Consider the following 27,216-nt stretch of genomic DNA (forward strand, 5'->3'; position numbering starts at 1 on the left):
CAGATTGTAGAGAACTGGTAATGTTTTCTTTAAGAATTTGGTAGGCTTTGCCAGTGAAGCCATGTGGCCTGGTGCTTTCTGTTTCAAAAGACTGTCAGTTGACTCAGTTTCTGTGCCAGACACAGCCCACTTGGGTAACCCAGCTCTTCCAACTGGGTCTTGTTGCATTGTGTCTCCCACGGCATTGTACTTTCCGAGTTGTGAATTTGTAGGCTGGGAGTTAGCAGGAATACCCTGAGTTATCCTGGTGATGTCCATGGCATTGGGGGGAAGGCCTTTCCTTTCTGAGGTTAGTAACTTGTGTGTTCTCTGTGCTGCTGGGTGTGGAAGCTAGGGCCTGGGGTATGGCAGGAAAAAGGCTCCTGCTAAGCCCAGAGTGATTTTCCTCAAGACAGAAAGGTGACTTCCAGTGCTGAACACACTGCATGAAGTCTTCATGTAGCTGCCTCATGGCTTTTACCAAGAAAGCTCTGTAAAGGTGAAGGTATTTTGTCATGACACAAAAATGAGTACCTCATTAATTTCTTTGCATTTTTATAGACTTTTGAGAAAACAAACTGCATATAGCTCAAAGGACAAAATTCCAGTTAATTGCAAAATATGTTAAAACTTCCCAAAGGAAAGTGAGATTAAAAAAGAAAAATACACGGGCCGAGGATTTAGCTCAGTGGTTCCGCTGCCTGCATCACAAGCGCAAGGTCCTGAGTTCAATCCCCAATACCAAAAGAAAAAAAAAAAGGAAAAATACATATAGCTTTCTTTTTTGCTAGTGATAAGTGTGCGATGGGAAGAAACGCCACCTGTGAAAGAGGAACACATTATGCAATGCTCTCAATTAATTATTTCTTATTCTGCTGGACACAAAAAGATCATGGCTGCAATAGTGAAGAGTCCAGTCCCTGTGGTCCTCCATGCTGGGCTCTGTGCCCTGAACCAGCACCTGCAGGAACCCCAGCCAGCCCAGTGAGTCTGGCAGGGCGCCTTAGGGAGCGGCCTCACCATCTGCACGGTCACCTGCTGTCTCCCTGCCCAGGTGCCCTGGGAGCACAGGTGAGGAGGCCTGTTCTGTGTGGTACTGCTGCTGGGGACCCCTGCCATCCTCAGGCAGGAGCCAGCTGCAGTGATGTCCCAGGAAAGGGGAGCAAGTGGTAGATAGGGTGGGCATTCAAGTAGGCAGGAGGCCCCTGGGGCTGGTGAGAGGCTGGCCCCTGATGCCGGGCGAGAGAAGAAAGGTGGCAGGTACCGAGGAGAAGGGAGCGGTGGAGGGAGGGGCCACTCAGTCCAACACCAGCCCGGGTCCCTTCGGGGGATGCTCCCTGGCACAAGAAGTCAAGCTGGGCCTCCCTTCCCTCTGGGTGAGGCCCCAGTGCCACCCGGCCAGCAGCAGCCGTCCTGCAGCCCCAGGCTCTCAGGTGCCTTTGCAGAACCCTGGGGAACTCGTGGATGTGGACTCACTTCCACCTGTGCACACACAGGCTTCGTGGCCTTCAGGTGTGCCCATTTCTTCTTAACAGAGAAAGCAAGGCTACTTTATCATCGAAAAGTGGAGTGGAGGAAAAGAAAAATGTTTTCTTGGTAAAATTCTTTGGTCTACATAATTTCTCTGCGTTTAAAATAATATGAGAACTCACTCCAACAAAAAGTAAATATTATTTTTCTCTAAGAATTTGAATTGTAGAACTGTTTACAGGGCCTGGATATCAGCAGTCCAGAAATTAAGTGAAAGAGGATAACTATAGAAGAGATGAAGGGAGTGGAAAGCATTTTCCTTGCAATAACCGAGAATAGAAAAAACCCACGAGGAAGAAAACTAAAAAACAAACACCTGAAATGCCTTAAAATAACGACTGGCATTCTGATGAGAAGTTGTTAACAAGACAAAGAGCCGACTGAGATGAAGACCGCACTGGAGTCCCAATAGGCACCCTGCACGCCACTAGGGGGAATTTATTAAAAGAGCCATAAAAGCACGAGAAAGAGTCCCACAAAGTGGTTTTATTCTGTGAAATGTGCTTCTGCAGAGACGGGGATATTTGGCGCTCTGTCCCAGTGGCCGATATGCGTTGTGTGTATACTGATTTATCTATGTATTTAAATGCCTCTGTGCTGAACCGTGACTGCAGCTGATGCCTGTGTAGAGCATTCCCTGAATTTCTGTCCGGGGATTTAACTTCATCCTCAGGCCCCACCGGTGTGTGGCAGGGAGTGGGTGTGTAGGGGGACGAATCTCTACAGCAAGTGGCTCCCTGGCTGGAAATGTGAGGTCAAAAGTATCCCAGGCCTGACTGCTGGTGAGGGGCAACTCCACAGACCAGCTAGAAAGGGGCGAGGGGGCTGTCCATCCAAGCCCTCTGAAAGTGGTGACCATGGAAGTGAGAGCACTGGGTCGCAGTGCCAGTTGGAGAGAATCAGGGCACAGCAGAGGCCAGCTGAGCCTCGCCAAGAGTTCACAGCCAGCCTCAGCCTCCGTCACCACATCTACAGACTTGAGCCGCATCCCCTGCATCCACATGAGCACGAGGACACAGAGTCCCTAAGATCTAAGCGGGAGGGAAGGAACCCTCTGCCTCCTTGGCTTGAGCACTTAGGGAATCTTTTAAAAAGTACTTTCACAGCAAGTAACTAACACTTCTTCTGCAGAGAAGTCGTCTGCCAAGGGTTCAAACTGGAACATGAAACAAGTGCTGGATAGAGCCACTGGATCTGGGGCAGCAGGTGATGGAGCTGTGGCCCTGGTCATGGGGTGGGGCCGAAGAAAGCCACCTCCGTGCCCAAGTGTTACAGGCTGGGTAGGTGCTGGGAGCTGGGGCAGCTGGGTCCACCATGACCCCCAACCTCATCCTTCTGCTCCCGGGCCAGGAGCTCCCTCCGTGACCTTATTGCCGGTTTAGCTGTCAGGAGCAGTTCTATATGATTTTGGGGAAAAATCATTTCATAATTAAATTACGGTTAGGCCTAGTTTCCTGCCTTCAGGCCGGTATGGCATGTCGAGACCTGACTCCATCTTCGCCTCTGGTCACAGCTAAAACCTCCACGATTCAGTGATTCTGTGATGCTGCAGGGCAGGACTACACCAGCTGAACACATCCGGGAGGGGCACACAGTCCCTCAGTTCCTGGATTAGGTCCTGCTGCCCTCTAAATCACCCGTTACATTCGTTACTCCCCATGCCCCAAATAAAACTGTGGCAAGCTTGGGGTCTTTGCTGCCCAGAGCAGCACTGATCAGACCCAAAGCTCAGCTTCTTCCCTGAGTCTCAGTTTTCTATCTTTTCTGTCTAATTCACTCTCCTTGTGCTGTCGTGGCTTGCAGGAGACGAGGACTCACTGCAGAGGTCCTAGCAACGTCCCCTCTCCCCGTTCCCTACATTTAACATCTCCTCTCGTCGAAGAGGCAGTTGGGTTTGCATGGTGGGGAACAACTGCCCACTCGGGCTGGCACTTGGAAATGGTTCTCGGAATCCTCCAAAACTTGAGATGAGAGCCAGCAGGAAGGCCCCTCCCCAACACTGCTGCATCCCCAGGCTGCACCCGAGCTTGCTCTCAGCCCTCCACAGCAGGACCCCAAGCATGAGTCCCATGACGCCCCCGCCGGCCTGGCCTTCTTGGTGATGTGTGTGTTCTGCCTGGACACTGGCTGTACCCCACAGGGTGGGTACTCACCAGGGGTGGCCGGTGGCCTGGCCCCTCTGAACCATGGCCCAGGGGTCCACATGAGCCACGCAGTGTCTGAGGGGTGCAGCAAGTGAGATGCAGTGGGTTTCCTTGCTCTACTTACTAACCAGTAACAGATGACACTGTTGACCTCTTAAGCTCACAATTTTCTATTTGATTTTCAAGCTTTCAGAACCCTGTGTTTGCTCCAAACCTACCAAGAAGTAGAGACAAATACTCATATAAAAACACAAGAGCCCTCAGACAGTTCCGAGGAAGTATGGTTGACGACTGGAGGAGTGTACACGCTGCTCCTGAGGTCAGACAACCTCACCGGGGTGTTCAATTCGCAGAAGGAAACAAGCCCAAGGCTGGAGAGCAGAGGGGGGAGTGCACAGAGGGAAGAGCAGGTCTCGTAGCCGTTCCCATTTGGGGAGCCCGTGGTCCCGTTCCGGACAGAGGGCACCTGCTGCCCTCCCACCCTCAGTGCTGCTTCTGGCAACACATTTGGGTTCCTGCCAGACACAACCTCTCCTGGCCCCTGGGCCTCTCTCTTTAGATTCCTGGGGTCCCCTCTGGTCCACTGGCCGTGCTGCTTTAGACTGGGGCCAGCCTCAGCCCGTCAGATGTGCACGCAGCAGCTTCTGTCCCTTGGGGCTCCCTGGGGGCCCCGTCAGATCTCTAACAAGGCCGAGCACAGCTCCAACCTGACTCGGGTCTCCCTGCAAGCCCCGCTGGCTCCTGCTTGCTCGATGCCCTGGAAGGCTGCAAAGGGCTGGACTGGTTCAGATTGTCACCATCAGTATCAAAGGCCCAGCAGACTGGCATGCATCTCCCCTGCTCCCCGCTGGGTCCCAACACTTGGCCCTCGTCCTACAGCCTTTCTCCAAGAGCACACTGGGGAGCTGGACTGTGCATCTATAACCCTGCTGTTCTCTGCCCTGAAAAGCATCCTGTGTGGGGTGGCTGGGTCCCCGGAGACAGTAAATGTAAGGTACAGCATCTTCTAGTGGCGAAGCCAAGATCTGGCCAGTGGGGACGCACATGCCCAGAGACGACAGAAAGCATGCACGTGTGTGACCTGAAGCTGTCTTTTTTTTTGTAGCAGGGATCGAACTTGGGACCTTGTGCTTGTGAGGCAGGCGTGGTGCCACTGAGCTAAATCCCTGACTCACAACTGTCTTCTGCTTGTGAATCTGGCCACGGCCATGAGGCCAAGCAGGGAGTGATCCCCTCTACGTTGTGGCTACTGATTTTGTGGCTTTTTTTTTTTAAAGAGGCAACCTTTAATGTGATTTGTATTTTTCTAACAATTTACCTTTCCAGTAAATGCTGGAAGTCTTCAGGATTGATTTGGAGTTGAAAACATGGACAACACTTTCTTTTAAACAAAAATGTAATTTTTTGGTATACAACAGTTCAGTGCTTTGTACAGCATTCTAGGATGGAGATAAAAACTTGTGGAGGAAAACACGGTAACAGTCTTTACTGGTAACATCAGAACAGATGGATAGACAGTGAGTAGTGGAGACGCTGGGTGGGTTACACTGGGGACACTTGCTACACGCCGCCTCTGCTCTGGGTCCTGGTCCTCAGACTTAGTTTTGTTTGTTTCTGAGAGGCGGCTAAATAACCGGCAAGCAAGGTGGGCCTGCTGGTGTGAGGGCATCTCCCTGGTGCTGGCTGCACCTCGAGGGACCCTGGTGAGCAGCTGCAGGGAACATCAGCTTTCACCTCTATGTGGCTGGCACCCTGTGTTGCACATTTGCAACAGTCTTTTATTCAAAGTGTATTTTAAGTGTGATGCGAGGACCATGCCAGAGCGCTAGGCCTCACACCTTCTGGAAATGACTGACAAAACCCACCGAGAGGCCTCAGCCCCACAGTGCTGCAAACAGTTTCACTTTCTTGCAGGAATGACACAGAAACACGGCTTAGCTTCCCATTCCATGACAGCACGTCGCCTGCACAGAACTGCAGGTGTTGCCCTGGGCAGGGACATGAGCAGAATCATCACTAGCAGCAGGCACCTGCTCGGCCAGGGTGTGCACACCTTTGGAAACTAGTGGGCCCACTGGGCACATCCTCCATATTTGGTGGGGCCACTGTGCTCACCTAGGGACGGATGGTGGAGGCCAGGACTTCTGGGGGATTGTCAGATAAAAGTGAGTGGAAAAAAACAAAAATCAGTCCAAATCCAGGGAATATTTGGTTCAAGCTGGGACCATAGGTCCAGAACCTAAGACGGATCATTATCATCTAATTTGGCAATTTGCTTCTGTGTGTTCTGTGTAAGTTCCAGGAATAAGACACAACCCAGCAGCTGCCAGGAGGGGCCGGGACAGGGGCAGGTGATGTGCACACGTGTGTTCAAATTCCTTCATTAGGAGCATACGCGGGTTCTGCTTGCCTGTGGTTCTTCTAAACAGTAGTTCCTCTTAAGTAACACGTCACTTTTAAAGTCTCAAATGCCGAGACTTACGAGGACACCTGCTTTTACATAGTGTAGTGAAGATAGGAAGAAGCATCATTATGGTACGCTATTCAGGGTTTAGGTATTTATTTAGGTAGAAAAATGCTTTGAACACTCTGGGGAAATAGGATTCAGTTATAGAAGAATATTTCAGGGATTTTTTTTTTGCATTTTTCAAGGATATACATTCGTACTGATTTTTGCTTCCAAATATATTTTAAGGCTGTTTGGTAAAATATATACCAGATCTGAGGCTCAATTTACAGGGTTTTGTTCTTACGGGGAATTCTTAACTACTGAGCTCTGAAAAAGTAGAACCGTGAAGCTTGACATGCGGTGACACCCACTGTGCCCCAGCGAACCCCATGCGCGGTGGAGTGTGGACTATGAGGGGGGCGCGCGCAGCCCGGGCGCCCTTGCCGAGCGCTGCGCACGCCTTAAAGTGCGACTCACGGAGAGAAAACAAGTGCTACAGGGCTGGGGAAGCTTTCTGCCTATGGCTGGGCACGAGGTGCTCCTCGAAGCGGCGGGAAGGAAGACCTGGTATTGGGTGAAGAATCCCGCCTATGCCTCGAGTGCAGACCCTGAGGCCCGAGGCTGCCTGCCCGGGGCCAGTCGCCCGGCTGTTACCCTGGCAAATCCCACCACGTGCCGCCTTTCCGCTCCGCCTAACACGGGCAGGAAATACGCTCTTGACGTCAGCAGTGCTGCACAGGACAAGATAACTCTGGAAAAATACAAGTGTAAACTGCATCTCTCTTCACCATTTAGACTGAGATATACTTACCGCTTACATTCACATTCTTATACTTCTGACAACATCACAACTGTCGTTTTATACAAGCGAACTCTTTTTTAAAGATACCCTGGAAAGTCAATGATAGAGCGGTTTGAAATGTGTGTGTATGTATGTGTATATACATATACATACAGACACATTTATATAAATCACACGGAGCTTCGGTGTTGAAACTGAAATAAAATGCTCTGTGAATGCCTTAAGTCACAAAGGAATAAAAACTACAATGGCTGTTTCAGAGAAGTGGGCAATTCTTTCCCGCCTGCGCCCAGCTTTCTGGGGCTCCGTCCCCTCCCACGCATCCCTCCCTCAGGACGTGGAGCTCGTCCCTGGTGTGAGGGTGTGGGGTTCTGGAGGGGGCTCGACTTGGAGCTCTGGGACCTGAAGAACCTCAGGGTGAGATCCTGGGGCCCAGGGATCCCTCTCCGTGACACGCGCTCCACAGCGAGGGCCCAGCACTACTGCCTGTGACAGCAAGGACCAGGACAGCGGGGCTCGGGAGGGGGACGCCGGCTAGTGGGGTCGGGTCTCTTTTCTGCCCTTTGGGGTGTAGCACCGGCCACTTGGGGTGTCTGATGCCTCTCGGAGTGGTGAGATGCACCCATATGCAGCTATATGTTATTCTTACCTCTAATATCACACAATGTATAAAAATAGAAATCACAAAATGTCGGTGGGTTTGTCTCCAGAGGCGCATCTGTGTCTGTGGGGGACAAAGAGGGGTGCTGGCCGTCACCACGCCTGTCCCTCAGGGCTTTGAGAGTCGGCCATCATTGGAGGCCATCGTTGGAGGAGGTCATACTTGCTGGCACACGAGGAAGTGGAAAGCATCCCACTGTGTTTATGGTATGAAGAACGTAACAGCAAGGGCGATTCGGTGAAAGAAATGAGACAAAAATCACCAGGTAGGCAATGAACTGTACAGCGTTTTGTTAAAAAGAACACAAGCAGGCGAGTGTCGCTGCGTCCGTCCATGCGTCCGTCCATGCGTCCGTCCTCAGAGCCGGGTCTGGGCCTCAGGGATGTAGATCTCGATGCTGTCGGCCCGCTCCGTGGCGGAGTTCTGGCGGAAGGAGGCCGCACGCTTGGCGGCCAGGAGCCGTCTCCGGGCTTCCTGGCGCTGGCGGTCTGGCAGATCCAGAGACTTCTCTCTCGTGATGGGAAATTTCCCCTTGGGGGGCTTCTTTGGTATTGGAGGGGGGACCTTTCTTTCCTCCTGAAAAGGGTCACAGATGGGAAGTGGTCAGAGGGTACTGAGCCTGCCAAAGGCCCGGGGCCTGGCCGCTCCTCCTGTGTGGCTTGGACTGACCCTGGGCTGCGACAGAGTGATCCGTGTCTTTTCAAATTCCCCAGAGGAGGCAGAGGCTCTGGGGCAGGGCCTCTGGTCAGGAGACATATCTGCACGTGGTGCCAGATGCGGCCTCACCTCTACAGCTTTAAGGCAGGCTCCACCTCGTCCCATGCTTCCTGCCTGATACTGGTGTATACCTTACAGAGCCCGTGGACACTGTCGCACAATGCCATGGTCACCAGCTGGACCAGGGTTTCATGAGGCTCATGAAAACCAGGCTATGCGGGCAGGCATCTTGGGAACCATCAGCCAAATTCCTGTTTCATAACCTAAAACCTCACTGATCTCAATAATGTTTTTGGATAAAAGGATACAAATAATTATTTCTGACTCTCAGTTTATGCTCTTAAATAACTGTCACCAAAATACGGGAATGCCTTTTTCAGAAAGACAAATCTCCACAAGTGCAATAGAGAAATTGTGCAGCTGTTTAGTGACAGGTTGGCATCACTGTGCTACCCCTCAGCCAGGAGTTCTCTCCTGCAAAGGTTTCCTTCCCTGGAAAGGCACAGGATGGAGGGCCCCAGGAGCCCCTCCCATGCTCCAACCCGAGGCCTGGCCCCCAGGGCTCTGGACAGGGTGAGCAGCTGTCTTGGTGTCTGGGACTGTGCCCTGCAGCGCCTGTCACCAAGACCTAGGCCAGCAGCAGTGAGTCATTCCCACCTTCCTGGCGTGTTGCAAGTGAACCTAAGAGTATACAATGCCTGCTCTCGGCACACGGTGACCCCCCACACCCCCCCATCCCGGTTCCTTCCCTCTCTGCTCTGAAGCCTTTTGACCCTGGGGCTGTGAGGGTTGCCCACAGGGAGCATGGCCAAAGGGACAAGCTGGGCATCTGTGTGGAGCCCGAAGCCTCTGTCATGAGGGATGGGGCTGTCGGAGGCCACTACTCTGTGCAGGGTGCTGTCCTTCACGAGGCCCATGTACCCTGGACCCTCTCTGCTTGTGTCAGGAGAGGTAAGGTGAGTGCTGCTGTGTGCATCTGGGACAGAAGCATGCTGTGTCCCCTCAGGGTAACCTCGTGCTGGGATCAGCACTGAGCATCTCCTTCACCGCACAACCAAGCGACAAAGCACGAGCACCTGCTTACAGCCCCAGGAGGCTTCCAGGAACCGGTGCCTTCTGCTCTGTCCCTGGGGTCAGAGGCAGGAGGGGTGTCCCGTATGGCACCTGTGGCCTCTGGCCTGGAACTCCACTAGGTGGCCAATGGGACCTTTCAAGGAGGTGCAAAGCAGGATAACCTACGCTGGCTTTGTTTTGTGTTTTTGCTGTGTAGCCCAGGTTTGCCTCAGACTCACAGCAGTCCTCCTGCCTCGGCCTCCCACATGCTGGGATTACAGCTATATAGGCCATGCCCAGTTCTCCTCAGGCTTTTCCCTAATGACCCAGTTGTGTGTCCTCACCTGTATATTAAACACCACCTCTCAAAGGTGTGCTGGATTGACTTTCTTGGTAAGTGTTTCAGTGGCAAATGTCCACCTAGAGAGTGCAGGTCGTGACTGCCGCTCTGAAGCACATGGTGTCACTGCGTGCAGGCTGACGCAGCCCTGGCAGCTCCACTGCGGGTACTGCTGCCGTGGACGACCTAACTCAGGTCTAATGCCACCATTCAGCCTATTTTACTGGCCGAGGCTGACAGAGAGACCACACCCTCAGAGCGTTCGTGGGCTTCTCATGTTTCATCCTTCACTGCAGACCTGTGGTTGAAGGCACAGGTGGGTGGGAAACCATCCCTGCAGCAGAGCTGGTGTTCTCCCGGGAGAGCATGGTGATGCAGCCCAGATGAAGGCCGGCTCAAGTTACTCAGAACACCCTCCTCAGAGGGACGAGGCCAGCCACACGTGCTCTCGGGCGTGCTCTGAGTGTCTGTGTGCAAGAAGCTGCTGCTCTGACACATCCCCAGCTTCACTCTGTGGTACACACGTGCGTGCACATGGGCACATGTGGTTAGGCGGAAGCAGGTCCTGTGCTGCCCACCGAGGGCTGGGAGAAGCGGATCTTGTGGAACCAGGAGCGCAGGCGGGCTGCACATCGCGGGCACTGACTGCACTCGCAACTGGCACAGGGCACACTCACCTTCCGCTCGGGAGACTCCATGACCCTCCAGTCACTGAGCTTCAGCTGGTGCAGCTCGTCAAACTTCATGCTGACATCCTCCACGGAGAGCTGCAGCATGTCCCAGTAGCCTGCCAGGTCCTGGGACGTTGGCCTGGGCATGGCGCCGGGGTCCTGCAGAGACAGAGGGCTTTAAGAGTCCACCAGCATGGGAAGCCGGGCCCTTCAAATGCTGGTGTAGGGTTTGGGAAGGGTCCTCGGCAGGGGACGAAAGTTTTCCTCAGCACTTGTGTCTGCCGGCAGTCTTCCCCATGTAGCACAACCTTCCCACGTTCCTCGTTGGAAATGCAGGGCTGGTGGCAAAGATCAGGATCTAAATGCTCGGCAGCTCACTTAAGCAGGGTGGGGAGGGGCTCGGCCATGAACTTGTTTGGTTGGCTTAGGCTTCCTTTAACCCGGCATAAAGTCCACGTCCCAGTGACCCACTTGGCACCATCCTCTGCTCTTTGTGCAGCCTGTGGCAGTACACACTGCAAGCAGCGGTCAGGGGGCAGAGCGCACCAGGTACTAAGTGCCCTCTTTCCCTCACCAAAGGGAGAGAGCTAGAGCAGCTTCCTCCTGGTGGAGCTGAGCCTGTTCTCCTCTGGACCCCTAGGGGGCGGCCTCACCAAGTATTTGCATGAGAAGACAGGCCAAAGGCAAGGCTGGGCAGAGGCAGCCTCTAACCAGCAGCGCTGCAGCATGGACCTCCACACACTGGACTAAGGTATCTCTGTCAGCCTGTGCCGAGATCACATCAAATGGATCAAAGACCTAGCTAGAGAGCCGACTTTGGAAAGGGTGGAAGTCAACACAGGGGAAACATTTGAAGCCAGAGGCACAGGCAAGGACTTCCGGAATAGGACCCTGGTGACAGTAACAGCAAGAGTCCACAACTGGGACTGCACCAAACCGAAAAGCTTCTGCACCACAAGGAAGCAGTGGAGTAAAGAGCCCACAGAACAGGGGAAATCTCGCCAGCTGCTGTCCTGATGGAGGTTTAAGAGTGGGCAGCGCTGTTCCGCTCTCTCATATGCACAAGATGCTCAGAGCAGGGGACTCCTGGGAACATGGCACTGTGGTCACCCAGTGAGGGCCCCACCCAGCCTCATCTGGAGAATGCCTGCCTGCGAGCTTCACCCTCAGGACCCGGTCTGCATCTTCTAGGACTGTTCCTTGCCTCACACTTCCAGCCCCCAGCTATGTTCCTACAGCTGGGGACCACGCGTGACAAAGCTCTCATGTCTGTCTGTGGCAGGTCTCTGCTGCCAGGCTGGCTCAGACCTCCCACCTCCCAAGAGTCTCAGGGCTCATTTGTACTAACACTGAGTAAAAATGGAAAGGAAAGGAAGCCGCCAAGGCAGATCAGAGGCATCCACGATATTAGGAGGAGGAATCATTCCAAGCCCCACAGCAGCTGCTCTGGGCCAGGAGATGAGCACTGTCCAGGGCTCAGCACCACATGTCCCGACTGCACCGCCAAGGTGACTGTCACGACCCTGAGCACCTGGTGGGGAGGGGACTCAGGAGCATGGACAGCAAGTGTGGCAACCAAACATTTATCCACTGCCTGTTTTTCTGAGGTCGCAAAAACATCCCGATGCCATTTGGTGCTGGGAACTGAACCCATTCCCAGGGCCAGGCATACACTAGGCAAATGCTCTGCCACTGAGCCATGGCGCCCGTCTGGCTGGCCCCCTTCTAAACGTCAGTAAGCTTTACGCCCAAGGTGACAAGTTGGCACTCTACATCTGGTGCTGACTAGTGGCCAAAGAGAAGAGAGGAAAGCACTGCAGAAAGTACGTTTCCGACACCCTCACGAAGGGAGCAGTGCTGCTCTGGGGCACCTGTGCCTGGCTGGTGCACAAGGCTGTCATGTGTGCTCAGCATCTCTGCAAGATGCAGACAGAAGCAGGTGGAGCACCTTCTGCGCCCCTGCACGGGCTACAGAGAGAAGTCTGCATCCACTGGAAAGCTGGGTTTGAAAAATCAGGGCACGGACACCACATAGCTGGGGTGCACAGAATTACATAGATGCTTCCCGCAGTGAGAAAGAAGAGCATACTGCATGTACAGGTGTGTGTACGAGTGTGTGACACCTGTCGGTGTCTGTGGATGAGCGTGCACACGTGAGCACAGACACCTGTGGGTGGCTCCTCCCCTTGCCAGTCAGGAGAAGCCAGGCGCAAGGCCAGGTGCATTCACAAATCTAGCTCACAGTGTATTCATCTCCATCCTGACTGTGCAACACGAGAGCTGAGCCATTTCTGGTGTCTCTACCTCTTTACACATGTGCATCTGTACGTCTCTATTCGATGGCCTCCTCAGATAATTTTCTTCGTCAGTGATCTTGGCCACAGGAGTGATTAACTTCCCAGCTTCTCCTGAGGTCTTCTGAAGAAACCCCGCAGAAAAGACCAGGCTTTGCCACCGCCAGGACTCCTGGTCCCTACCAGCAACAAACACACACTTTGCAGCCTAGCGCTAGCTGCAAGCAGAAGCCAGGGTCTGGGTGTGTGCACCTGGGACCTGGGCTGTGGGGACCCAAGGCTGGGCTGCGTCCTCTCTCATGAGCTCCCTCATTGTCTGCGGTGAGCAGTGCTTTAGCCCAGGAGCAGCCTGAGCATGGGCAGGGTGAGCTTCACCCACTAGGAAGCTGCCAGGTGACTCACCATGTTCTGCTGGCAGAGCCAATAGAACTGCTGGAACTTCTGGGACATGAGCAGCTGGGCACTCCCCACGGCACTCCGGATCTTCCCGAGAACTGTGGGGGATAGGAAAGGTCAGCCGGGCAGCTGGGGATAGGAGCAGAAGGGCTCCACCTCAGGGAGTGGCCAGGACTGCTCTAGTACTCTGCCTCAAGGACTGGCATTGCTGGGTGTGGGATAAACTCCTGGGCACCCTGGAGATTCATGGATTCCGTGAGGTCAGCAAACTCCACGAAGATATTAAGCCCTGAGTTTAGAGAAAGGGTACTGCTGTCTCTTCTTTCCCTGACTCAATGAAAGAATCTTTAGTGAGAGTGGACAACTGTCCCAGGCACTGTTACGAGATGATGCAGAAAGAGAAGACACAGGAAGTCACCCTGACGTGTCTTTACTCGTGCACAGGGTTCAAGAGATTTTAAGAAGGTAGATACTTCTCAACTTGCACTGGACAAGTAAATGTGGGAGACAGCCACACCTCTGTTCCCAGCACCCCTATTCCACTGTCCCCCTTCCCTACCTCTCACCCCTTGTTTGGTCTTGTGTGAACACAACCCTGTTCTGGAGAAGGTACTGTGGTGACTACAGCCACCTGGGGATTGATGGGATTCCTCCTTCCCACCAACCTTTTCTCTCTGCCAGGCCATGTCCTGGGTGCCTTGCAGGGGACTCCACAGCCGCAAAACACACTTGTCTGGCTTCTCTGTCCCTGGCCACCCTGAGGCGGGAAGCTGACCACAGGGCAGGGTGTCACAAGCACAGTAGCTCATTGGGCCTTGGTCTGCCTGATGGGGGCGCTGCAGAGACACCTTCCAGCATGGGGACTTTGTGAGGTGCCTGTCCACGGGGCATCCTTCACCTCTCCACTGGCCTGGGGGTCACACACTCCCTCCAGGTGGCTTGCTGAACACACCTATACCCTGCACCAAGCACTGAAAGTGCTGCTAAGTTGCTGGTTCTGCCTGCTCTCCCAGTCCCTGCTGGAGGAAAGACTTGGCAAGCCCCACTCTGCGTGTTCAGGGAGAGTGACCAGTGGGAATGGGGGTGGTATTCTTCGATCTGTTCCAAGGAAAAGCTGAGGTAAGAGATCCACACCACGGTGCTCAATCAAGGTGGAACGCTCATGCTTGGGAGGGAGGTTCCATCTGGAGAAGTGGAAGTGATTGGTGCTCCAGGACCCTGGGGGTCTGTGGTGCCTGCCTGGCAGGCCTGGGTGAGCTGAGACCACAACTCTCCTGTGTCCAGGTGATGCTCCTGGTGGCCCATGGGGCACACTTGACAATCACAGAACAACAGTCATCCCAAGGCTGGAACTGAAGTCCAATTGCCTTAGCTTCTTTCCACGCTGGCTGTTCCTCCAAACATCAATGATTTTAACACCAACTACTTGGGAGACATTTGCTGTGCAGTAGACGTATCATCAGATCCTGATATCAAAGGGGCCCAACCACCACTGTTGCCATATTCTTTCTTCTTAGCTCAATTTTAGGGGAAAAAGAATCACAATGGATGATCAGAAAGGAGTTCACTATGACAAAACGCCATGAGGTATTGAAAATGATATTCCAGAAATCAATCATAAACCAATGTGGGTAGTACATCACTCTTTAAAAAATGCATGGGCCTGGTGTCTTAGTTATTTTCTCATTGCTGGGACAAAATACCTGACATTCAAAGTTAAAGGAGGAAAGGTTATTTTGGCTTACAGATTTTAGAGGTTTCATCTATAGTCAGCTGGTGCTAAAGTAGGACAGCACAGCAGAGGGGCATTACAGAGGAGAAACAGTCCATGGTAGAGCAGGCAGAAGGCAGGAAGCAGTGAGCCTCCCTATTCCTTCATATTCTACCCAGGCTACAAGCCTATTTGGTTGGTGCCACCTACATGCAAGGTGGGCCTTCCCTCTTTAGTAAATTCATCATCCATACCCAGAACCAGGCTAAACCAATCAATGGATTAATCCAGTATCATACGCCCATGATCCAGCCACTCCCCAAAGCCCCACTTGTGAGCACAAGAGGCTTTGCGGGGACATCTAGTTATAAACCATAACACTGGTGTTATATATGATATGATCTTGAAATTTTATCTTAGGTAGGACATTGATTTAAACACTTTTCATGTCTGTATTTTCTTTTCTGTAGATATTTATTCTTCAAAGTTTTACTATAGAAAATTTCACACATACAGATGATCTGAAAGAAACATACAGAAAACACTTGGACTCTCAGAATCAGCAGTTAGCATTGCCTGTGTGCTTGTAGTCTTTACTGAGTCACCTGCAGGTGAGCTATGGCCAGCACCTTCCCCCTCATCCAGTCTAATCTCAAAGTCACCATCACCCCCAAGAGGCGACTTCCTGATATGGACCCATTCTGGGATATGGGAAAGAGTAAAAGAACAATAGTAGCCTTGAATAAAAGTGAGCATGTTAAGACCACACTTAAGCATCTTCTAGTCTTAGATAGGCAGGAAGTTATAGGTCTTGATCCCTAGGCCCTGGTGCCTCGTACAAATCCATTGTGTGCACAGGGTGGGGGGTGCTGCTCCTACCCCCTCTGGTCTGATCTGCAGCCAGACCTGAAGCAGTGGGAAGGGATGGATGGGGAAGACACAGGAAGCTCCTGGAGATGGTCCAGGCTGAGCATCCCTTTTCTACAATGCTTGGGACAGAAGGGTTTTAGGTTTTTTTTTTTCATATTTCAGGATAGCTGCATGGATTTACATCTAGATGCTCCCTTAAAGATGCATGTACTCCTAGGCAGGACCTTGGGTGGGTGACTGGATTATAGGGGCATCATAGCTGATTTGCTGTAGGAAGTGGGGTTGGTGGGAAGAGGCAGGCATCACAATGTGAGCTGACAGGTGTATCTCCCTTCGGCTCTTCCCTTCCTCTCCTCAGACTCCGGCCCACTAGGCCCCACGTGTCCTGCTTTGGAACCAGCAGAGTGAAGTGTGAGCCAAAATAAGCTTTTTCTCTTCTAAATTCCGGGCATCAGGCATTTTGTCCTAGTGAGTTGGAAAGTGACTAAGACATAGCAAGAGATCTTAGGGACAGAGCCCATGTCACAGAATTTAAGCATGTTTCATGGATGCCTAAGACACTTAGCTTCAGGATATTTCTCATAATACTTTTGGCATGCCAGTCACATGAGGTCAGGGCCAGAATTTTCTACTTGTGGCAGACATCATGTCAGGGCTCAAAATGCTTGCAGATTGGAGCATTTTGGATTTGGGGTTTTCAGATTACGGCTGTTCAGCATTTGCAGGATGAAGTGGTAGAGATTCCAGATTAGTGTGCGGTGAAAGGACAGAGGCTGGAGTCCAGAGACTGGGAAGGCACAGGTAGGCGGGGCTTGGAGCATCGTGGTTGGGGAGAGAAGCGCGTTCCCCTTCACAGACACCAACCCCAGAAGGAACTGGCTTTGAGGTCCTGGCCAGACCGGTGCTGGGGAGGGACAGCTTTCCTTTCAGAAGACAGAGTCTGTTTCTCCTGCATTCTGTCTTGCAAGTCATTGAAAATCCTGAGATGGGGCCTGATTTGATCAAGTTGTCACTGTAGACCTACAGGTGTGGTGAATAAATGCACTGGCTTTACTGAGTCCATCTCTTCAAACTATAATTAAAAATTCAATGTTTTTTGTAAAATTTTAAGCTTTGTGATTTTCATATTCCTCTTAAAATGGGATTCTGCTGAAATAGTAATAGAAAGTATGCCCATTTGGAATCTTCTGCATAGATGGCCCAATCTCCATATGATTTAAGGCAGTGGAGTTATAAAGGCATGAACTGAATATCACTGGAAGAGATACAAATGTCACAGTAGCCAACGATGTGACTGCTAATGGCAGGAGGACTTTGCTGCTCATCCAATAGGAATGATTGCATCTGATACCTATACTGTAAACAGCTTCCTATAATTGCAGGGAATCTGAAGTGAAAATTCAATTTATTTTTTTCTACTATACTTCCCTAATTTTGTCATAGTTTAGACATTTTTCCTCTCAAAAGCAGAGATAAGGACTAATGCTCATCAGAATGCAAATTTACAAAGAATCTGATGTGACTCTTGCCTTTGATGTACAAAGAAATTTGATTAACCTACTTGGCTCTTTTATTTTTCATGCATCTTCTGTAATTTCCGATCCCATGCAAATTTGCTTCAAAGTACCGGGAAAACGTTCCCACGGTTCTTACATGCGAAGCAGACGTGGTGTTTGCAGTCTGAAACGGTTGTTCAGTGCGGGTGTGGCCCCGCCCTGCTGGCTCCTCGGCCGACACGTCCCAGTGGCCACCCAGCTGCTGAGGAGTCTCTGGCACCTCAATATGGGTGCGTTCCCAGCTACGCAGGGATACCACTGTGGCCTGGCTCCTAACAGAAGCGGCTGGCAGCTGCCAATGTGCACACAGCGAAGGTCAAGGCCCTTCTGCTTTCTCCCCAGGAATGGGGACTTCAGACGGCTGGAGCTGAGGTACAGTTTGTCTTTGGCCACCTCCTCCTCATTCTTTGTTGAAGGTGGGTTCTGTTTCTTCCCAAGGCCATCCTGGGCCTTTGTCTCCACTCTGCCCAGGGGGATGCCCACTGCCCTAGCACCCTGTCCAGATGATTATGTATTCTTGTGCAGGCGGCCTGAGATTTGTGCGACTCGAGACACTGTGCTCTCCACTCCTGTGGTCTGAAAAGGAGGGCGTGGGTGAGCACGAGGCTCCTCAGTGTCTGGTCAGGAGAGCTGCAGTCTTGGGGGCTGGCTGGGAGCAGCAGAGCCTGCCAGGAGCTCCTCAACCCTTCAAAGGCCTGTCCGCAGGCACCCCCTGCTGGGGTCCTCTAAGACCCCCGCACCAGGCCAGGGTCTGCTCTCCACAGTTCCAGATGGCTTGGTTGCTGCATGGTTCCACTCTATGCCATCTCTCCTTCGGCTTTCACAGTTAATTTGAGAACCATAACCCTCACCAAGCACGTGTGTGTGTGTGTGTGTGTGTGTGTGTGTGTGTGTGTGTGTGTGCTGGCGGGGTTGGGCTTGTGACAGTTCCTGTTAACCAGAGGACTGAAAGAATCCTGATGCCATCAGTCCACTGCACTGTGATTATGAAGTCATCATTTGGGCAAAAATTCATGCAATGGATATTTCAATATTCAGAGCTTAGAGTTTGCCCTAACGAGTCATTTAATTTCATCTTTATTTAAAAAGTGCAGGGACTAATGACTCCATCTGGTGCTGAAGTCAGAGCCTGAAGTGGAGGCCCCTGACCTTTAAGCACTGCGAGAGAAGCACCTGGACCTGGGGGACACTGTGCTGGTTTCCTGCAGCTGGGGGAGAATGGGCATCTCCTCCCTGACTTGGGAGATCCAGAAACCTCGTGACATCAAGTGTGTCTGTCTGTCCTCTATGCTCGAGGCTCACAGGGTGCGCTTGCACCGAGGCTGTGGAGCAGGCTGTGAGTGGGGTCATCCAGCTCCGTCTGTGGGGGCCCAGGAGCTGCTCTTCCTGCTCCCCTTCTGACCCTGCCAGGCCACAGTGTGGTGAAGGCATCAACCTCTTCCCTGCCTTCTAGGAGCCTGGAACCTTCCAGAAGGTGGAAGGCAGCTCTGTCCTTTGGGAAACACTGGGCCACAGTGTGCAGCAAGGCAGCCACACGGGCCTGAGAGAAGGGGAGCCAGCGTCTCAAGAGACGACGGCTCCTGCTCCCTGCCCTGCACCTCGTCCTTCACCCCCCATCCTGCTTGACCAAAGGCAGCCATCCTTCCAGGCCCAGAGCAAAGCTGCCCATCCACGAAGCCTCTGGGCTTCTCCCAGATGGAAGCATCTCTGGGACTCTGACCTTCTCTCTGTGGGGAGGGTACGGGGATGAAACCCAGAGCCTACACCGTGAGCTACACCTCTGGTCCTTGTCACTTTTTATTTTGAGACAGGATCTTGTTAAGTTGACCAGGGTGGGCTCAGACTTGTAATCCTCCTGTGTTAGCCTTCTAGAGTTCTGGGAGCCACCATACCCAGCTAGATTTTGCCTTCATAAGGCATTTTTTGGCACTTTTCTCATTTCATCAATGTTTTCCATTGTTTCTCCTGGTTTTATTTCTCTCATTCTTGGGTTCTATGCTTACTTCTTTGGAATTACTTTGCCTATCAATTCACTGCCCACAGCAAGGGTCCAATAGGTTCTTGCTGAGTGTACACAATTATGAGAGGGTCCAGGAGATGACTGAATATTTAAAACCAGCCAACAAAGCACATTATGGAAACAGAACTGGGAGCCACAGATGTTCTCCAAGCACTGTGCACTGCTGTGAACTGCACTTTCCGGATGCTCAGCGAGACACCATGTTTGTACCTGCAGGGACGGGACCTCACTGCTAACCTGGGTCCTCTAGCTGAGGGAGTCAAGCTATGCATGCAGCACACAGCCTTTCCTGTATTTTCTCAGATGCCCCAGGGAGAAAATGGTGATTATGACACCATTCCAGCACTGAAGCCTTCTAACTGCTAGGCCTTCCATTCTAGTGTGAGAAGGAATTGTCTCCAACTGTCACCTGTGTTTCCCAGGGATACAGCAAGGTGACCCACAGATATGCTCTAGGAGCCCAGGGCTTTTCTTTCACAGCTGCAGTGGGTCAGAAGGAAGCAATGGTTAGGGACGGGGTGGACATGTTTTCTAAAACAGAGGAAACAAGCATCAGAGCACAGAGGGGAGGAGGCCACACAGAGAGCAAGGCCGCTGTGGGAGCACTGGGACTCAGTGACTTCAAACGTCTTCTGTCCCAGGGTACTATGGCCCCTGGCTTCATTGCTGCACCTCGCGCTTTGGGAAGAGACACTGGATTCTGAGGCCTCTGTTTCCCTCAGAATCTATGTCTGACTGTTGCACAATTGGGGAGCATGGGAGGGTTTGGGTAAAGCACTCAGAAGAAATCTGGGACACAGTATGTGTTCAGCAAATACTGCCCCTTCTTCTACACTTTCTCCTTTTTTCTACATTCTTCTCTTTTTATTTATTTTTTATTATAATTTTTTGCTACTGGGGATTAAACTCAGGACCTTGTCCTTGCGAGATGGGCGGCAGCACCACTGAGCTAAACCCCAGGCCCACTCCTTCTCCTCTTAAAAAACTATAAACCTTGAGGAGAAACGATTCAATTAAGCCACATGACAAGTACTATATGGAAAATGATGAGGAGGCTAGTATTTCCTCAGTTTATAAACACAGCAGCTGTAGCAGGCAGTTCACTATTCAGCTCATAGATAGGCAGCCAGCGAGGGACAGGGGCTACACTGGAGTCTGGAGAGCTGCCTTCCAAGGACAACAGCTGTGCACGCCTTCACTCAGTCTAAACTCATGCCTGACATCTAAGCTAAGAGAAGGCCAACAGGAGAGTGACAGATGTCAGGGACAGGTGGTTAGGGCTCTACCCTCAGCAAAAGGACTCCCCAGGCAGAAAGGAAGGCACCAAGCAAGCAGCACCTCCCTGTAGGCTGTGGCTGGGCTTCCAGGAATTCAAAGACACCACATAACTGGTCTTCCCTCGAACTCAGCATTGGAAAGCTGGGCCCAAGTGGCTCTTCTAAACCCATGGGGCTACTGCTATAGGTGACCACTGGGCACTGAGCAAGTCCCTACCTTTTGCTTGCTCATGGATAAACGTGGACAGAGTCCACTCTGGCACCCCACTTCAGGACCCTCCCAGCTGCCAGGAGCTGTCTTCTTATGCTCCCAGCAGACACCCCTTTTAGCCTTCTCTCTGTTGGAGATTTCAGTCCTCAGCTTCATGAGACAGCATCCCAGTTGGCACAGTAACAGCAGTGACTAATGTCAAGATGTTGGCAATTCAAAGAAAATGGAAACATTTTGAGTGTAACCTGAATGGTGCAGGTTCACAAGATATCAGGATAGACTATGACAGGCATTTGCAAGGGCTGAGGCCTGACAAATCTGATCTGTGGAAATCCATCGGTCTTCTCTCCTGCCCCTCCCCCTTTCCTCCCCAGCCTTCAGTCACCACTTTCTACCGAGCCCATGTCCTGGTGGAGGGTTTCACCACGTAGCTGGAGCAGCTGGGGGACCAGCTGCAGTACCTCTGGATGAGTAGAAAGGAGCCACAGAGGGTGAGCCAGGTCTGCACAGGGTTCTCTGCTTTGATGAGACACACAAAGTCCCACTGAGCCCACGGTGAGGGGCTGGGCTGTGCTAGGGCAACCTTGACTTTGCTTAGCTAAGACTTTCCTGTGGCACAGTGCCAAGGCAGGTTTTTATAAACATGGGGCAAATGCTTCAAATTAAGTTACTGTCAGAATTCAGGGAAATGGTTAGCAGAAAGTAAGATGAACTATGCTACCGAGAAGAGCAGAGTTAGCATAACTGATCTCACATTCAACCTGCGTAATAAAGCTAACAAGAGCCAAAGCAGAGCTCCCCCATGCCAGTTTACCAGCTGCTTCCCTCCCCTTTGTCTGTGCTGCTCATGGGTCTGGGTGGGAGGCAGCTGCAACCCCGTTTATTTGAATTCATTCCGACACTGGAGAGACCCCCCCCCAATACTGTCATGTGTCTGTCTGCCTTGCTGAGGAAGGACCAGTGCCCGGGCCACCACAAGGAACCTGCCCGCTTACTTTCTTCAGAGAGGTCGTTCTCCTCCGCTTCCCTCTCCATCTCCTTGCACCAGCCCTCCATCCGCTTCGTCTCCGTGTGGAGCAGCTTCAGAAACCACGAGCCATCCCTGCGGCACGGGGACATCCTCCCAGTCTCCACAGGCTCCAGGGCAGACTCCAGCCAGGGCTCAGGGGCAGGCAGGCTGGAGGTGTCCACCTGGGTCCGATAGTCCTCTCGGTAACTGAAGAGCCCCTGCGTCCGCACAGTCCTCACTGCCCCATACTGGGTTGGCGTGCTGGGCTCCGAGTGCCGCTGGAAGGAGGAGCCGAACTGGAGCCCCTTGTCCTCCATGGTGATGTGGCCTGGGAAGCCCTCCAGCTCCAGGTCAGCCTGCACAGCGGCCGTGACGCTGTTGGAGCGCTTGAAACGCCCATGCCTGTGGGGAGCAAGCACACAGATGTGGCCTTTCCCTCAGGCACAGCACAGGGCACAGCGAGCCCACTCTCTCTGCTGATGTCACAGCTCCCATGCTCTGAGTTCTAAGAGCACCCACTCAGGATGGCAGTGTGGCGGACCACTCAGCAAGAGCCTGGGTTTGGTGGCCGCCCTCCTTCCAGAAACATCTGCAGCATCCACGCCACTGCCCTGTGCTTTGGTGTACAACGTGCCCAGTGTGGCTTCTGCTGTGTGGGTGACTCTGCGTCCTACAGAGTTCCTGTGACCTCCAGGTCCCACTGCCTGGCCCGAGTGTCCTCTCCTCCAAGGTAACACTGTCCCCATCAGCTCCCATGAACATACACAGATCTACATTCACACCTGGGCACTTCCTTTGTACGTATTCAAGTGTCACCCGTCAGTGTGGCTGCTACGGGAACCATGGGCCCAGGATCTCACTGTCAGAGACTGCCTGTGGTAGATGAGAAGCTGGTGTGCCCCAAGGATGGCATGTGTGTGTGTGGATGGTGGTGTACCTGTGTCTGTATGTGTGTGCAGGGTGTGTGGTGACTAGTGTGTGCACATGGGTCTGCAACCCCAGTCACTGCATCTGTGCCCTAGTCTGCACTACTGAGTCCAGAGTGGCCAGTGGCTTCCTCTGCTGCTGCCCGGGTATTGAGTGCTGTGCAGAGCGTCCAGCTGTGCAGGACCCTGAATGTCCCTAGGATCTGAGTCTGATCACCCTGCTCAGAGGGATGTCACCCAGCTTCGAGCCACAGCTGCGAACAGATGCTCGGGATGCCTTGCTTAAACTCTTGACATTCTACACTTGTTCAAACACGAGTTAGAATAATCACTCTGCCCTTGTTACCAAAATAACCCTGGGGGCAACAGAAAATCTGTGCTGCATGGTGAGGTGAGGCGGTGCTTTTGAAGCGAGATGGCCTTGTGGAGTGGCTGAGTCCTGAGCTGGCTTCATCCCCCACCCCCGTGGCTCTCAACACCACCTGGTGAGAACCGGCCTGTGCTCTGCCCTCGGCCTCCTCCTCCTCTGAGTAAAGGACTGGACTCTGGGTGCAGTCAGGCTGCATTCATAGCGGTGGATTACTCTAGAAAGAGCCGTGGGATTTCTCTCGCTGAAATGAGACGCAGGCACACGTCAGCCCACGCTCGGGAGTCTAACCGAAGAAGCTGAATGTGTGGCGCCGCCTAAGGGCATGGACACAGATGGCCACGCCTCCCGGAAGCTGAGGGTGGTGCACCCAGCCAGGGAAGGGCTGCCTTAGTTACCGCTTCTCGTCTTCCACTTGTACCCCGACGGAGTGGTACTCTCGCAGGCCCCGGCTCTCCGTGTCTGAGTCTGTAGCTGTTTCCACCTGATTCAACACAGAACAGCTCACTTTAGAATGGAGACGTGGGACTGGGGCCAGAGACTGTGATTTTTTTGTTGCTGTTCATTTGCTGTAATTAATTACACAATTAATGCCAAAATGCATTTGACCCTCTAACATCATGGAGAGAGGAAGATGCAGTTCCTATTGGTGTAAATTATGTCACTATTGTGTTTCATCAAATTTTACATAACTACTTGAACTCAAGGCTGCACTTCAGCCTTTTGAATGTAAGCAAACAAAACTGCTTAGTTCAGCTCAGGCAAAAAATAGGCTTTGTTGGGCTGCATTATTATAGGACTCAAAAGCTCTTATCACAGCCTACAGTGAAGAGAGGAAGTACAGCATGAACCAAACAGCTAACAACAACAAATAAGCAATTTAGGAGAGTCATACTGACACCCACACCCACATACAGAGAGACACAGGAAGGAAGGAAGGAAGTGAAGCGTCCGTCAGCAACCCAGAAGCAGGCTCTCCTGTTCCTACACAGCAGGCTCCTGCCGGGCACCCCAGACAATTCTCGCTGGGCCCTCATGGCCAAAATGCACTCTCAAGTCCATCAGCTGTGTAAAGTCACCACATGAGTAAATTCTAGCCCAGAAAACTTGTAAACAAAACAAAACCAGCCCAAAGTTCCCAGTGTGAAGAGTCTGTGAAACCAAGGTTAACTGAGCCATGAAGCGTCTTCCCTGGCTTCTGCCACAAAATATTACCTTTTGTACTGAAAGGACTTCAGACCCCAAGCTGAAATGCCATAGCTAAGATTAAACATTTTTCTTTTTTCTTTTTTTGGTACCGGGGATTGAACTCGGCTCTTTGCGCTTGCAAGGCAGGCCACCAAACCACGGAGCTAAATCCCCAGCCCTAAACATTTTTTCTTAAACTGGGACCAGTTCCTGGAGGAGAAGGTGCAAAGCATGAAGCAAATGAAGTTCCAGCCTGTGCCCTACAGCTGCCTGTGTGCCAGGCCTGACCCACCCAGGACAGGAGAAGGACGAGGATAGTGTGGAGTTTGTTCCACGTGCCCTCTGCATCCTCCCCACCTGCCACTTGCTGGAGTCAAAGGTGAGTGACTTGCCCAGGGCGTTCAGCTCACAAGGGCCGTGCCAGGGTTTCTGCCTGGGTCTCTCTGACCCGGAGCCCTGCCCTTGCCTTCCTCCCTGGCCATATGGCCTGTCATGCCTAGAGAAGATTGGGGCTGCCTCTCTTTCTGCTAGAGACCTCAGGTCAGCAGAGAAGCTGGGCCTGACAGTTAGAAGGAGTCACACATTGACCACAAGAGGAACATTCTGCAAGGAACAGCCTCAACTGCCCATGAGGACTTCCCTTTCCTCCTCACCATGCAGCGTGGGAACTAGTGCTTTGTAAGACACGTGACCATAGTGAAAATCAATGTGTCTGGAGCTCATTCCAGGAGGCAGGCAGTGTCTTGCGTTCTAACTGCATACCACCCAATAGTTTCATGACCACAACCTGATGTATCAAATCAGTCTTCAGTGGAGGGACATCTGGGTTCCTTCCAGGTTTGCCACTATAATGATGCTGCTGTCAGTGTGTGTCTGCACTTGCATGTATGTGTGTACTTCTGAGCATACTCATGATATGTGGCTGCCGGGTCACAGGTGAACACTCTTACAATTTGGGCTATTACCAGTTTTGATAGATTTATGACATGGGTGAAATCAATTCATGTTTACTTTAGAGAATTTTGTAATGAAAGCAAGCATATGCTTATAAACAATGTCAAGAGGATTTGTGGATCCAGAACTGCTGCCTGAGAAATGGTTCTACATCTGGGCACACGTGAGGACTTCAGTGCACAGTGTTTGAAGGAGGAATTATGGGGACATGGGCTAGGAAGGCAGGAGAAGGTGACATCCAGTGCAGTAGGATTTTCTCACCAATCCTCAAAGTCATTTATGCCACAGCGAGCAAATTCAGAGCAAAACACACTTTGATGAGTGTGAGTAAACAGCACAGCTCAGTGGTGCTGTGAACAGCGGCGTCACAAGATGCATGTGACACACAGAAGCACAACAGTCACAGACACTTGTCCAACATCAGTGCCCGAAGAAAAGAGCAAAACATGACATTGTTTTCTTCCTTTTGTTAGTCTTCAAATTTTCTCTAATATAATTTTGTTATTTTTATAGTGAATGAGAAAAATACAGCTGCTGGGGCCAGTCACGTTTCCTACAAGCTGGCCTGCAACTGTCAGGCGAGCAGAATCTTCTCATCCTTGTCCGGAAGTGAGGAAAAACTGAGCCCCCACATGACTGATATAAGGCCATCGGGTCAAGCCCAGTCAGGGCAGTCTGTGTGCAGCAAATACTAATTCCTGGTCCTTTCATATAAACTTTCAGGACATCAGATAATAAATGAGTATTAAATAAAAATATACCAGCTACTTTTATCAGTTTTCCAGCAGCTGTCACATAAAACTCTCCAAAGACAAATGGGGCTTCTGAGCTTTCAGCAAGGCCAGAGGCAGAGCAAAGCAGTGGTGGCCAGAGGACGGCACAGGCATCAACTGCAGGAGTGCTGGGTGGAGAGGAGCTCTGGGAAAGCCAGGTGCAGGGTAAGGCGAGTGCATTCTGCATGGTGGAAGGGGACTGGACGTGTGAGGAAATGGGAATGTTCTGGGAGCTGTATGTGCATATTCACTTCCAGATTCTCTGAGTGGAGACAGTTCTGGAGAGGAATCAGCAAGCTCACTGCTGGTAAACTGGTTTGGAAGCCAGTGTTGTATCTGAGGGGCTCCCTGGAGAACAGGGAGGAAAGACACAGACACAAGCAATCACAGGTGACTGCTAGGTGCCCCACAGGGACCTCGAGGGCCACTAAGCCCAGCTCTGAGCGAAGTTGGGGATTAGCTGAGCCGGAACCATGGAGAAGAGGACACCGGCACCTGTGCTCTGTGTGAGAACGGGAGTTTGGCGCAGCTGGCGTGGCACCTGGTCCTCTGCATGTGTGTTTGCGTTTGCGTGTGCGTGTACACTCAGGGCTGTACTGATAGGCACGACCTGCAGTGAGGCAGCCTCCTATACTCTGCTCCCACCTTGCACGCAGACCAGGCTGGCTGCGTGTCTGAGGTAGGGATGTGCACTGTGCCTGGCTCCTCAGATCGAGTCTGGGATGTTGGCCGGAGAAAGTGGTTTGTGGAGTCTGAAGTCTTTCCTTCAGGGGCCATATGCCTTTGATGCCAACGTTGTTGTTTCCCTTGGGGACCCACTGTCAGCCACTGTCAGCGGGACTCACGGCCTCTGCCTAGGGGCAGCAATGACGGCTGGGAGGCATTGTGCTCCACCATGCAGGATGCTCTATGGGAGCATCCTAGGGTGTCTGCAGCTGTCCCTTCGTCCCGTGGGCCTGGACAGATGTGTGGTGGCTGTCCCACTGCAGAGGTGGGCAGGGTTTCTGTGTGGTGCACCTGGCCAGCTTTACACACGCACCCAGAAGAGACCCCGCGGACTATCAGGGACAAGCGGAAGGAGGGCCGGCCTGTGGACTCTTGGCCAGGGTACTGTGAACCAACGCTTTCCTCATCCTGCCGGGCTCCATGCCCAGCTGCTCCCTGGGAGTGTGTTTTGGCCTGCAGGTTCTGAGTCTGGGTGGATTCTGGCCCAGCTTTCGGGGATGGGAACCTCCAGTGAGTGCCCCAGGTAAGCTGGGCAGAGGGAGGTTGGGCACAGGAGGTATGGGCTGAGGTCAGCCTCTTGGGCTCCATGATG

The 27,216-nt window shown here is 52.2% G+C and overlaps 1 protein-coding gene across 9 annotated transcripts in view; it reads right to left on the reverse strand.

Annotated features, from left to right (window-relative positions):
- Positions 1-5,071: 5,071 nt before the first annotated feature.
- Dlgap2 (DLG associated protein 2) overlaps positions 5,072-27,216 on the reverse strand; it is a 437,601-nt gene continuing 415,456 nt past the window's right edge. For all 9 annotated transcript variants that reach the window (XM_010620360.3, XM_010620359.3, XM_010620357.3 and 6 more), the window contains 5 exons: positions 23,382-23,467; positions 21,677-22,092; positions 13,043-13,134; positions 10,353-10,505; positions 5,072-8,141 (listed from right to left, as the gene is read on the reverse strand). In XM_010620360.3, the coding sequence (XP_010618662.1) occupies positions 7,923-8,141; positions 10,353-10,505; positions 13,043-13,134; positions 21,677-22,092; positions 23,382-23,467 (966 nt within the window). In that variant the 3' untranslated portion in view covers positions 5,072-7,922. The remainder of the gene's footprint in view (positions 8,142-10,352; positions 10,506-13,042; positions 13,135-21,676; positions 22,093-23,381; positions 23,468-27,216) is intronic.

This window comes from Fukomys damarensis, unplaced genomic scaffold, assembly GCF_012274545.1.
Source record: "Fukomys damarensis isolate Sample0158 unplaced genomic scaffold, DMR_v1.0_HiC HiC_scaffold_18, whole genome shotgun sequence".
Classification (NCBI taxonomy): domain Eukaryota; kingdom Metazoa; phylum Chordata; class Mammalia; order Rodentia; family Bathyergidae; genus Fukomys; species Fukomys damarensis.